The 12,870-nt window shown below is 34.2% G+C and overlaps 2 protein-coding genes across 2 annotated transcripts; both read right to left on the bottom strand.

The window, feature by feature from the left end:
* Positions 1 to 488: 488 nt before the first annotated feature.
* On the bottom strand, positions 489 to 7,453 carry LOC148202363 (uncharacterized). The gene is made up of 8 exons (XM_088110552.1): positions 7,336 to 7,453; positions 6,862 to 6,964; positions 6,449 to 6,502; positions 6,205 to 6,249; positions 6,006 to 6,114; positions 4,353 to 4,632; positions 2,432 to 3,315; positions 489 to 813 (listed from the first exon to the last, which is right to left on the bottom strand). Exons 1-7 carry the CDS (start codon positions 7,387 to 7,389, stop codon positions 3,106 to 3,108), a joined length of 855 nt encoding a protein of 284 aa, XP_087966678.1. The 5' UTR covers positions 7,390 to 7,453; the 3' UTR covers positions 489 to 813; positions 2,432 to 3,105.
* A 1,426-nt stretch (positions 7,454 to 8,879) lies between these two features.
* Positions 8,880 to 12,535, bottom strand: LOC148202362 (uncharacterized). The gene is made up of 6 exons (XM_088110933.1): positions 12,526 to 12,535; positions 12,111 to 12,161; positions 11,932 to 11,976; positions 11,733 to 11,784; positions 9,424 to 9,703; positions 8,880 to 9,186 (listed from the first exon to the last, which is right to left on the bottom strand). The coding sequence occupies exons 3-6, from the start codon at positions 11,969 to 11,971 to the stop codon at positions 8,935 to 8,937; spliced, it is 624 nt and encodes a 207-aa protein (XP_087967059.1). The 5' UTR covers positions 11,972 to 11,976; positions 12,111 to 12,161; positions 12,526 to 12,535; the 3' UTR covers positions 8,880 to 8,934.
* Positions 12,536 to 12,870: the final 335 nt, after the last annotated feature.

Below are 12,870 nucleotides of genomic sequence, written 5' to 3'. Positions count from 1 at the left end.
GGTGCCAAAACTGAAAGGAAGGGCTTGAACGTGTGTTGTTCCCCTTGTTGCCAAATAAAATAAAATCCCACTTCTTTCAATGGGACGGCTGGTGCTTTCCAGCACTGATCGTCCCCATCCCCTTCTTTTTTATTATTTTTTTTTTTTATTAAAAAATTTATTTAGGTCCTTACAATTTGATTGTTAATATAAATAGACTATGTTTGAGAGGGAAACAAGGAATCACTATGGTAAGGCTTGCAATCTTTGATGGAATTGTTGAATACTAGCATGCCTTACTCCACCAATATCAGACCCATGTTGTTTCCACAATTCAGTGATTCTTGGTTCTAGCAACAACCTTCACCAAAAGTAAATAATGTGCATGGCAAGTTCAATAATTTAACCTCTAAATTAGAGCTAATACAGTTTCAGATTCCAACTAATAAACTGTTCCTGGGAGATAGTAATAGTGTAACATCCCAAAATTTATACAGTCAGCAACTATATAATAGAATATTAACATGTATTAATATGATAAAGCAGTTTTACAATATAAGAGAACAAAGCTCAATAATGGCCGAACGGCCTTACATAAATACAAAAACTACGAGCGCTCAAAAATAATAAGGACGAACGGTTTACAAAAGAAATACCGAACGTCCAAATACTAAGCATAAAACCAAAAGGACGCTCGCTCTAAAGCCGCTCGCTACTAAACTAAACTAAGGTATAACCGAACGACCTACTGTTCGGCCTTCACTTCAATTTCTACTAAGTTATCTTCAGCAATAACTTCCTCTTCAAGCGCTTCCTCCAGAGATGCATCTCCCTCTGCTCACATCCACACGGATGATCATTGCATTGACAAGACGGACGTACAGATACAGACAACACAATGGAAAATGCAAGGGTAAGCTTATCGAATTTAATTCAAGTAAAACATACAATTCATACACATCAAATACGTCACAACACATACATAAAATTCATTCATTCATTCAATCATATTCCTGATACTAGACTGACCGTCCGGACTGTATGAATTTTGTGTAGCTACGACGTCCGTGCACCCAGGTGGAATAGTTGGAATACTCGTCAGCTGCCACCTGAGATTAGTCCGTTCTGTCCAAGTTACAGTTATGGACTAAGACCTCCTGCCATTCCCACACATGACATACTCCTCTCTACTTGAGAACGAGCACTCACGGAATATCAGGATAACCCGCCAGCTAAGCTTACCACATTCATACTTTACAAATCTCAAATTTCCATTCAAGAGTCGTTCCTCTCTGGAACGCTCGTTCAAAATCCACAATCATAATTTCATCTCTTCTACCGTTCGCACATCTTAATCTTTCCTCTTATTCACATTTTCACTCTTAGTTCCACTTTCATAAAAAGACGAACGTTCAGCTCTCTTTGTAATAGAAGACGAACGTTAACACAATACCGAGAAAGGCTCATTCACGAGTAGAATAAAACCAACACAGGTTATTAGACGAACTCCATTACAACTTGAATCAGTTAGATGAACTGACTCTAGTACGATCTGGAAAATACTTAGAAGGAATTAAGTATGAAAGCTCTAAGCCGAACCCACAAGAATATACCACCAAGAGAAGAATTAAAACTGTACCAAGATCCATTCGTTTATGAAGAAACGACTGCCAGTGAATGACCGAACGCGTTTCGCGAACTTACTGAAATTTAGGACGAACGCTTTTTAAATTTATGGACGAACACTATTAAAATTCAAGACGAACGCTATTTCATCTCGTTGATAATTACGGAAAGAACGAGCGTTCGGTATAGGACCGAGCGCTACTTATCACTTAAGCTTTGAGACGAGCGTTCGGCATAAGACCGAGCGCCACTTAGGACGTACGCTTTTGGGTCGAAACTATTCGCTGATTTAAAATCATAGAAATTTGGGATTCATATAAGATGAGATACTTAAAGTTTATGTTTTAGCAATTTGACTAAGTGTCCAAGGGTAGATTTTCAAGCTTCTCAATTTCTCACATAACACTCCTGATGTCTACGTTTGGCCGAACGCTCAAACGTAAAGTTATGTATAGGAGGGCGTTCGTACTCGAATAGAATTCTTTCCAAATGAAAGGATTCAGCTTTTTCAAAGAAGTTACAGAAAATACCGAACGGTCAAAGACCGTTTCGATAACGAACGTTCATTATCATATACATCTCATTAAATTTCTCACTTACAGTAACTCATTTTCCAGTATAAACTTTCATACATTTAATTAACCATATCATAGTATATCCCATAATTCTCATGCATCGAAGCATAATCATATACCAAACATCCAATATCAAAATCATACTTCATACAAAATTTACAGAACGTTCATGCAGTACAACGCATCTAATTCACAGAACATTCATACATCACAGTATAACACAAGAATTAAATCTAATAAGCTTCCCTTACCCGGATTCAGTAGTGAACGTTCTAAAAGTGAGTGGTTTTGACTCGTCCAAAGGTGGCTTTCTATTCTCAACGTTCCTCTTAAACTCTTCAACTAAAATTAACCAAAAGAAAACGAAAGAACTGAGTTTACACCCATGCATGCAGCTGGATCTGGGTTTGTAGGAAATCCAGAAACGAGCGTCTTAGGTTGGAAAACTTACCGGTTACAGAACTGGACGTTGTTCGGCCTAAGATGAAGCTCTCGGTGCAGGGAACGTTTCTGCGGTTTCTGAAACGTGATCGGAGAGGAGAATGGTAAGTTACGGAAGAGAGAAGGAGAAGGGGTTCTAGAGAGAAGGAGGAGAAAAATGGAGGTCTGATTTTTCTGGGGAAGATGAAGGTGCACGCAGAGAAGGGGAAGAGTGTTTCAGAAAATCAATTCTCTTCCCAAGTCAAACGGACGTTATCTCTTGCGCTGACACCTGGCTTCCACTGTCAAAAACAGAACATTCCAAATTGACACCTGTCGAACGTGCGTCAGAGAAAGGTGAGTGCGTTTTAATGGCACTGCACGTGTGGCGGGGTGCATTTATGGAAGCAGAGAGGTGACTCAGCAGGGAAATTAATGGGACGTGACAAATAGAAAACAGTACTGTTTATTTCGTCTGTGAAATATGGTTCCAGGGGTGATTGATCTAAACAGCTGTTGTAGACTCAGAGTTGGAAAGGTCTTCATGATTCCTCATCCGACGCCAACGACGAGATCTTCTATGAGCCCGATTCTGTGTTCTTGATGGTTGTTTATTGGGGGAATCAGAATGAATTGTCTCTTCCAAAGGATGAGCATAACCAAAAACACAATCAAGAGGGTCTGACTCCCACAGCGTATCAGGAGCAGTGTTTATCTGTAATCAAACGTATACTTGGTCTATCATTTTAATCCGGTGAAAACTGTATCTTTTTATGTTAGGCACAATAATTTGTTGTTTCCCTCTGCTACAAACAAGTACATTTTTTCAGAGTTTTAATTCTATCAAACTAAAAACTACTTTTAAAAAGAGATTATACATGACCATATTGTGCTGTTCTTTTGAAGCGAGATAAGGGAAATTTTGGCACAAAATCGACACTGATAAGTCATGAATAAACCTATATAAGACATCAAAACTCTATTTTCAATCCAAAACTTTAGACAACAGGTTTACAGGTCATTTTACTTACATCATCTTATTTATTTTTACCCAAAACTTGCTTCTTGCCTATAATTCCTTAACACATTTTATGAAGTCCTTTATTGTACTGCTCTCCCAACAAGTCAGTAATTTTTACTTTGATTCTCGTTAAAAAAATATTTTTCAGTTTCTCAATTTATACTTTATATTTCCATTTGGTTTCTCCCCAAACTTTTTCACGCATAAGTTGAATTGAATCCCGAAAGATTTTCCAATTTATCTTTTACCAGGTTGATCAGTATGGAACTCGTGTGTAAGAAATCATCATTTATTGTGAGTGAGACAACTAGTGAAGCTACAGTACGTCAGTACTATTACCCTTCCCCTCTAAAACTTTTGCAATGTTTGCAGCCACCAGTGAAGCTACTGTTTTATTTTCTTTAAAGAAAACAATTAACAAAGCATACATCGATATTTTGCAACCCATTGACATACAACTGAGCTTTAAATCATGTTTATTTTTCCTTGAATAATGCACAGTACTCAAGGAGGTATGTACCTAACTTTCTCAGTGTGCACAAATGAAGTTTAACAGTTCCTCTCCCCTTCCCCAAGACATTTGAGAAGGCCAAAGCAAAATATACCCCCTGGTGTCCCCAACTCAGTCTATATATATCCTTCTATCCTTAAATTAGTTAGAAATTAGCATATTTGATTGCACTAAAAGCTTTAATTAAAGAACAAGAAAAGGGAAGTCTAAGAATACTTACAAAAGTATGCTTCATCTCATGATTTGGTTTTTTGCTGTTGGTGACATTTTCAGACCTGCCTTGGGATTTATCATTAGAATCATAACGAGAATGGTCTTCGGATTTATCATAAGAGTCTTGATCATGAGTCCTACGACCATGGACTGCCTCGCTAAAGAAATTCCGGTATCTCCATCTTAATTTAGGATTATTACTCGAATCGTCAAAAATCCTCTCCAAATAGAAATGCTTAGATATAAGCCGCATCACGGAGGGATCATTCTGGTTTTTTGTCACCATTCTGAAATTTAACAATAATTAAAATGAGGGATCATTCTGGTATTTTGTCACCGTTCTGACATTTAACATGGACAGTTCCAATTGCAAAGATGATAATAATATTTCAAGCAAAGTATAGGCATAAACCTTTAACTGGTTACAACAAATAAAACAGGTTTTAATTCTCAACTCACATATTTCATAATTAACTGACAATGATTAGGATTTTTTGTACGTATTTATCAATCAAGTTAAAATTGCTACAGTGGGTCCTGGTGTTTGCATTTGAAGCCATTCTTGCTCCTATTCTTTGTATAGGTTTAATTAATACAATTTAGACTTTTACTGCCCTTTTATAGTAAGTTTTGCTTTTATAACTATATCTTATTTTAAATATGAGATGGAAAACTGGAAACAATTGGACATAAAATCTCAAACTGTATCTGCCTAATAGGAGGCAACAGCTAAAATGACATTACATGTTTATTAAATTCAAATGGTAAAAAAAAACTGTTTTTTGATCAAGTGATACCAAAGACCAAAGTTATGTTTGTAAATGCTAGAAGGAACTAAACTAGTAGAAGAACAGGAGTGGCTAAGCACTTCAACAAGATAACTAGAATGCAAAAGAGAAGTGAAAAACTTAAATGTGGAAAAATCTCTAGATTAATTGGAACAATTTCAACTGCCGTCAAATTCTTCTGTATAAAATTTGACAGCTAGAACATTACAAGGTATCAGTTAAATCCCATATCAATTTTGTTTGGACTAATAATAGTTCCGTTTTTAACCAATAAGTCGGTTGGGGAAGGGGGATTTTGCAGTGAAAACAGAAATGAGTGTTTGGATTACCATATCTGGTACCAAACACTCATTTACACTTCCCAATGCACAAAATGGAGAAGTTATAACATTACTGGATTGAAAGAAAAGCATAGGTTACTTCATGTGAACTGTAACACAAAAACACTATAATGGTCACCTTATTTTCAACTTACCCTAAATACTCCTATACCAAGTAATAATAAACTTTCCTTGCTTTTAATAACTCTTCACCATCATTCCTATCAATCCTAGACTGTCTTTGATATTATTTGAAACTTGTTGCCTATATTCCTCCATTTAATAACGTACTTTCTACTTCTATTCAGAACATATAATTGACACTTCACATTGATCTTGTTACACAAAAAAAGCTTTGCAGTTTTAATCAGCCACCCACCTATCTACACAACTCGTCATAGTGGAAGAAAGCTAAGCTGAACTGCTCTGCTTATGACAGCATTTACTTTATTGCCTACCTAAAAAACTCCACAGAATGAGATGACAATTGGAACTCATAGCACAAATAAAAAATGTTTACCAAGTCTTAGCAACTGAGACGAGAAAACCTACATATTCGCTAACTCCTTCTGCAATGTGCTACCATCCATTGCAAGAATCAGATCTGCAAGAGAATACAATATTCTATTACCTAGCCAATGTCCACAGATAGTACCAGCTCCTGAAAAAGCATAAGACAAAAAACAAGACTTTCATAGGAAGGCCTTAGTAAAACACTAGAAATAAAAATAAAACAAGTGGTTTCACTTACCGACTGAAAGGTAGGCTCTGATTGCTTTACTGAGACTGAAAGGTGCTGCAATAAAGGTATAATGCTCATGGTCATACTAACCCCAATGAGAATCTGCTGTGACTATGACACTATTACTAAAATATGTAGGACTCTTCCTGGCTATGCAACTCTAAAACAAGAAGTTAGACAATGACCCCCTCCCCCATGGCGGGGGAGGCCCTAGTAAAACAGTAGAAATAAAGATACGAGTAGTTTTTCTTACTGCCTGGAAGGTTGACTTGAAGTGCTTGTGCTTTACCGAGATTCTGAGTTGCTGCAATAAAGGTATAATGCTCATGTTCATACTAACCCCAATGATAATCTGCTGAGACTATGGTAAAATAATCAAAATATATAGGAATCTTCCTAGTATGCCGCTATAGAATAAGAAGTAAGACAATGACCCCCTCTCCCTCCATCAGGATGTTAAGGTAATAGAACAATGCTTTTTTTTTTTATATTTCTTAGCTTAGTTATCCTTAATATCACTACCAGTGCCTGGATTAGTCACCAGTCCAATTACTTTTAACACGTTAAACATACAATGTCTCAAAGCCTTCATATATTAAAACAACATTCATTAAATCATTATAAATTAGCACGAGAATAATCAAGGATGCTAAAATCACAAATCAGTCCATGCAGCTGCACCCCCAGCAAGTGCACTAGCAGAGAAATCGCTCAGAAATCTAGTTTTCCACGAATGAAGAATATTAGCTTCCCGAGGTGTCAAATTTTCCTACAAAAGAAAAAGACAGATATTTGGTGATAAAGCCGATAGCATGGACTATGTTAAGTCCATCATCAACGAACTTTCACAATGTGTGCACGAAACCTTTTCAATGATATTTGAAGGCAAAGAATCATGTCCTTTTATGACGATCACCACTTATAAAAAGCTGATTTTAACTAAATTTATTCCACATGTGAAAGCATTTATCTTGAAGTCCAAGTTGCACACCCAAATTAAAATTAAGTGAAGAAAACACCGAATCTCAGAATTAACCTGATCCGAGATATACATTGACACTGATTTGTAAAAAATGAATTGAAGAAGAAAGGAATTAAAAGCCCTAACTGAAGAGAAAATGGAGATAAAAAGGAAAGAACCTTCTTCCAAATGATAACTTTCTCAAGATCTGCCCATACTCCAATAAAACTCATTACCGTTCCCTTCTCTTCTTGCTTCCTTTCAGTATCAGTTTCTCCTTCTTTGAAAGAAAAAGAAATATAAAGTGTTAAAAATATAGCATCAATTCTACTCATTAATTATAATCACATAAAACTGCTGTCTGGGGCAACTATATGCATTCTTCATTTTATTTTATAATCTTTATAAATATATAAATTTTCTATTCTATAAAAGTAGGATAATTAAATATATTATTTATTAAAATCATGTTATGATACAAAAATCAGTTATATAGTATTAAATTCCTAATACTTACTGATTAATTATGCTTATAAACAATTGTTTTTTTTTTCAATCTAGGTTTTGTTATTATAATTTTAAAATCTTATTATAAATTGAATAGAAAAATAATTTATCTGTATGAAAGAATTATATAAAATATAACTGGGGTTTAATAGAAATTTATCCTTGTCAAAACGTGACTATTTTTGCTCTAAGAAAAATTATAACTTATTTCCACTTGCATTTTATAGAAATTTATATCATCATTCATGTATTTATTAGGATTTCAGTTTGAAAATTACACGTTTTTTTTAATTTTTCAAAAGATAATTTTTATATGATAAATATTATTTAACATGTTCTAATAGAATAATTAATATTCATAATTCTTTTTTAAAATAATTAATTACCATATAGTCATAATATATACATATATATATATATATATATATATATATATATATATAATTATCTATAAATAGATTCTTAAATATATTTTATAAATAGATTGTTTTCTTATTCCAGTCATCTTTAAATATATCATTTTTTGTTTTAAATTTTTATAAACATGTCTCTTTTTTTAATCCTAAAAATGCAGAAACTACAAGATTCATAGTTTTACAGAATTGTTTAAGTTCACTTTTACTCATGATTAAAAAAACATTAAAATATACTATTTGTTAATAAATAAAAACTGTCACAATTAATTTTTTGACAGCATAATTTTAATTAAGAAAAAATGACTTATTAATATAAATGTATATTATATAATAGTAATGTGATTTATTATATTAAAATTGGTGTTTTCGAAACCGATTAAATTGAAGATGCATATGAAATTTAATATCATTTTCATTGAACTTTATTTAGATTTTAACTGAATTCTTTTTTACTTTGATGAAATTGAAGAAAAAAAATATAATTAAGTTAGTCAATTTATTCAATTCACTAATTAATGATAAATTAGACTAAATTCAAAGTTTTAGACTTGTTAAATGTTTAGTTAGATTAATTTATCCGTAGTTAACAGAGTGACTTGAGAACACTAACTAAAATTATACATGAATAATATTTTAAAACTTAAGATTAATTTTAAATGATAGGCTTGCCATCTTTGGTGGAATGGTTGAAAACAAACAGGTCTTAGTCCACCAATATCAGGCCTATAGTGTTTCCACAATTCAGTGATTATTCTCTTCAGCAACAACCTTCATGAAAAGCAAACAATGCGCATGGGAAGTTAAAAAATTTAACCTCTAATTATTTACGAAATTAAATCTAATAGGGTTTTAGATTCAATTAATAATTGTTCCTGTGAGATAGTAAATGATAGCATTAAAGGGTGATTGATCTAACAGCTGTTGTAGGTTGGAAAGGTCATCATGATTCCGCTTCCGACGCAAACGGCGAGATCTTCTTCGAACCCGATTTTGTGTTCCTGAAGGTTGTTTATTGGAGGAATCAGAATGAATAGTGTCTTCCAAAGGCTGAGTATAACCAAAAACACGATCCAGTGGGTCTGATTCCCACGTCGTACCTGCGTTTATCTGCAATAAAATGTATACCAAAAAAATGTTATATTCAAAACAAAATCGATCGTTTTAATTATCATTTTCCAGAGTATACAGAATCTTTTTGTAATAGACACAATAACAAAAAATCCCACCCGTGTTCTCCAACACAGTCCATATCCTTCTATCCTTAAATTAGTTAGAAATTAGTATATTTAATTACACTATAAGTTTTAAGTAAAGAACAAGAAAAGGGAAACTAGGAATACTTACAAAAGTATGCTTCGTCTCAAGATTTGGATTTTTGTTGTTGGTGACATTTTCAGACCTGCCTTGGGATTTATCATTAGAATCATTACGAAAATGGTCTTGGGATTTACAATAAGAGACTTGATCGTGTGTCCTATGACCATGGACTGCCTCGCTAAAGAAATTCCGGTCTCTCCATATTAATTTAGGATTATTACTCGAATCATTAAAAATCCTCTCCAAATAGAAATGCTTAGATAGAAGCTGCATCACGGAGGGATCGTTCTGGTATTTTGTCACCATTCTGACATTTAACAATAATTAAAAGGTTTAATCCTTTACTACATCCCTATTTATGTACGAATTTCTCAATTGGGTCCTCGTTTTTTAAAGTGTATCAAAATGGTCCCTAATTTTGAAAATTGATATCAATTGAGTCCTTTCCGTTAAGTTGGCTGGACGGCGTTAAAAAAATTGATGAGTGGGATGCTGAGATGACGAACGAGCGCTCGTCAACCAGCGAACGAACGCTCGTCCATCAGCGAACGAACGCTCGTCGACCACCAAACGAACGGTCGTCCAGTGTGGAACGAACGGTTGTCCAGCAGTAAGAGGTCGACGAGCGTTCGTTCTCTGGTGGACGAGCGTTCGTTCGCTGGTGGACGAGCGTTCGTTCGCTGGTGGACGAGCGTTCGTTCGTCATCTCAGCATCCACTCATCAATTTTTTTAACGCCGTCCAGCCAACTTAACGGAAAGGACTCAATTGATATCAATTTTCAAAATTAAGGACCATTTTGATACACTTTAAAAAACGAGGACCCAATTGAGAAATTCGTACATAAATAGGGATGTAGTAAAGGATTAAACCTAATTAAAATGTGTAAATGAAATGAAAAGCAACTGAATCAAAATAACGATGAAATAGGAGAGATCACTGGAGATTGAAGCTGTTTTTTTTCTCTTTCCATGTCACCCCTCTTTAGTGACAAAGCAATCCGGAGATATACATAATTTCATGGGGGACATGGACAGTTCCAATTGCAAAGATGATAATTACATTTCAAGCAAAGTATCCACTTGGTAGGCATAAACCTTTAACTGGTTACAACAAATAAAGCAGGTTTTAATTCTCAACTCATATTTCATAATTAACTTTCAATGATGTGGATTTTTTGTATGTTCTTATCAATCAAGTTAAAAGTGCTACTGTGGGTCCTGGTGTTTGCATTTGAAGCCACTCTTGCTCTTATTCTTTTTATTGGTTTAATTAATACAATTTAGACTTTGTACTGCCCTCTTATAGTAAGTTTTGCTTTTATAACCATATCTTCTTTTAAATATGATGATGGAAAAATGGAAACAAATTTGACTTAAAATCTCAAACTGCCTAAGAGGCTGTGTCACCGATGTAACAGCTAAAATGACATTACATGTTTATTAAATTCAAATGGTAAAAAAAAAATTGTTCTTTGATCAAGTGATACCAAAGACCAAAGCTATGTTTGTAAATGATAGAAGGAACTAAAACTAATAGAAGAATAGGAATGGCTGACAAGATAACTAGAGTGTAAAAGAGAGATGAAAAACTTAAATTTGAAAAAATCTCTACATTATTTGGAACAACTTCAACTGTCATCAAATTCTTATATATAAAATTTGACAACTACAACAATACAAGGTATCAATTAAATCCCATAGCAATTTCATTTGGATTAATAATAGTCGAGTCTTCAACCAATAAGTCAACTGGGGGACGGGGGATTTTGCAGTTAAAATGGAAATGAGTGTTCGGATTACCATATCAGGGTTCCAATCATTCATTTCCATTATCCAATGTACAAAATAGAGAAGTTAACACTGCTGAATTGATTGAAAAAACACGGGTTACGATCATGTGAACTGTAACACTATAATAGTCACCTCATTTTCAACTTACCCAAAATACTCCTATACCAAGTAATAATAACCTTTCCTTGATTTTAACAACTCTTCACCATCATTCCTATCAATCCTATATTGTCTTTGATATCATTTGAAAAGGTTGTCTATATCCCTCCTTCTAATAACGTACTTTCTACTTCTATTCAGAACGTGTAATTGACACTTCACATTGATCTTGTTACACAAAAAAAAAACCTTTGCAGTTTTAATCAACCACCCACCTATCTACACAGCTCGTCACAGTGGACGAAAGCTAAGCTGAATTGCTCTGCTTATGACAACATTTATTTTATTGCCTACTAAAGAACACGAAAGAATGAGATGGTAATTGGAACTTATCGCACAAATAAAAAATATTCACAGTCTGAGCAACTGAGAGGAGAAAACCTACATATTCGTGAACTCCTTCTGCAGTAAGCTACCATCCATTGTAAGAACCTGATCTGCAAACGAATAAAAGATTCTTCGACCTTAGTAAACTCCAGAGTAAACACCAGCTACTGCAAAAGGATAAGACAACTTACAAGACTAACGTATGAAGGCCTTAGTAAAACTGTAGAAATAAAAATACAATAAGTGGTTTCTCTTACCAAATGAAACGTAGACTCGAATTGGTGTACTGAAATTCATAGTTACTGCAATAAAGGTATAATGCTTATGGTCATACTAACCCCAATGAGAGTCTGCTCTGTCAGTATAATTAAAATATGAAGGACTCTTTCTGGTTATGCAACTCTAAAAGAAGAAGACAATGAGTAGTTTCTCTTACTGCCTGGAAGGTTGACTTGAAATATTTTTGCTTTACTGAGATTCCGAGTTGCTGCAATAAAGGTATAATCTTATGGTCATTCTAACCCCAAATGATAATCTGCTGAGACTATGGAAGAATAATAAAAATATACAGGAATCTTCCTGATTAGAATAAGAAGTAAGACACTGACCCTCTCTCTCTCCATCATGATGTTAAGGTAATAGCTAAAACAGAAAGAACAACGCTTTCTGTATTTATTTCTTAGCTTCGTTATTCTTACAATCACTGCCACTGCTTGGATTAGTCACCAGTCCGATTACTTTTAACACATTAAACATACAATGACCCAAAGCCAAAAATTTCATATTAAAGCAATATTCACTAAATCATTATAAATTAGCACCACAATAATTAAGATACTAAAATCACAAACCAATACACGCAGCTGTGCATACCCAGCAAGTGCACAAGCAGTAAAATCCTTCACACATCCCCTGTGGAGCGAGTTAAGCATATTATTTTCCGCAGGTGTCAAATTTTCCTACAAAAGAAAAAACATATATTTAGTGATAAAGCCTATAGCACGGGCGTCTGTCAAGTCCATCATCAACGAACTTTCACAATGTGTGCACGAAAACCTTTTCATGAAATTTGAAGCCACAAATCATGTTCTTTTATGATGATAACCAATTAAAAGAAGCTGATTTTAACTAAATTTGTTCCAAATATAAAAGCATTTATCTGGAAGTCCAAATTGCAAACCCCAATTAAAATTAAG

The sequence above is a fragment of the Vigna umbellata genome, chromosome 3, assembly GCF_029865625.1.
Source record: "Vigna umbellata cultivar VRB3 chromosome 3, Vumbellata_1.0, whole genome shotgun sequence".
NCBI classification, from domain to species: Eukaryota; Viridiplantae; Streptophyta; class Magnoliopsida; order Fabales; family Fabaceae; genus Vigna; species Vigna umbellata.
The sequence above is the reverse complement of the archived record's forward strand: the minus strand, read 5'-3'. Positions and strand labels throughout refer to the sequence as shown.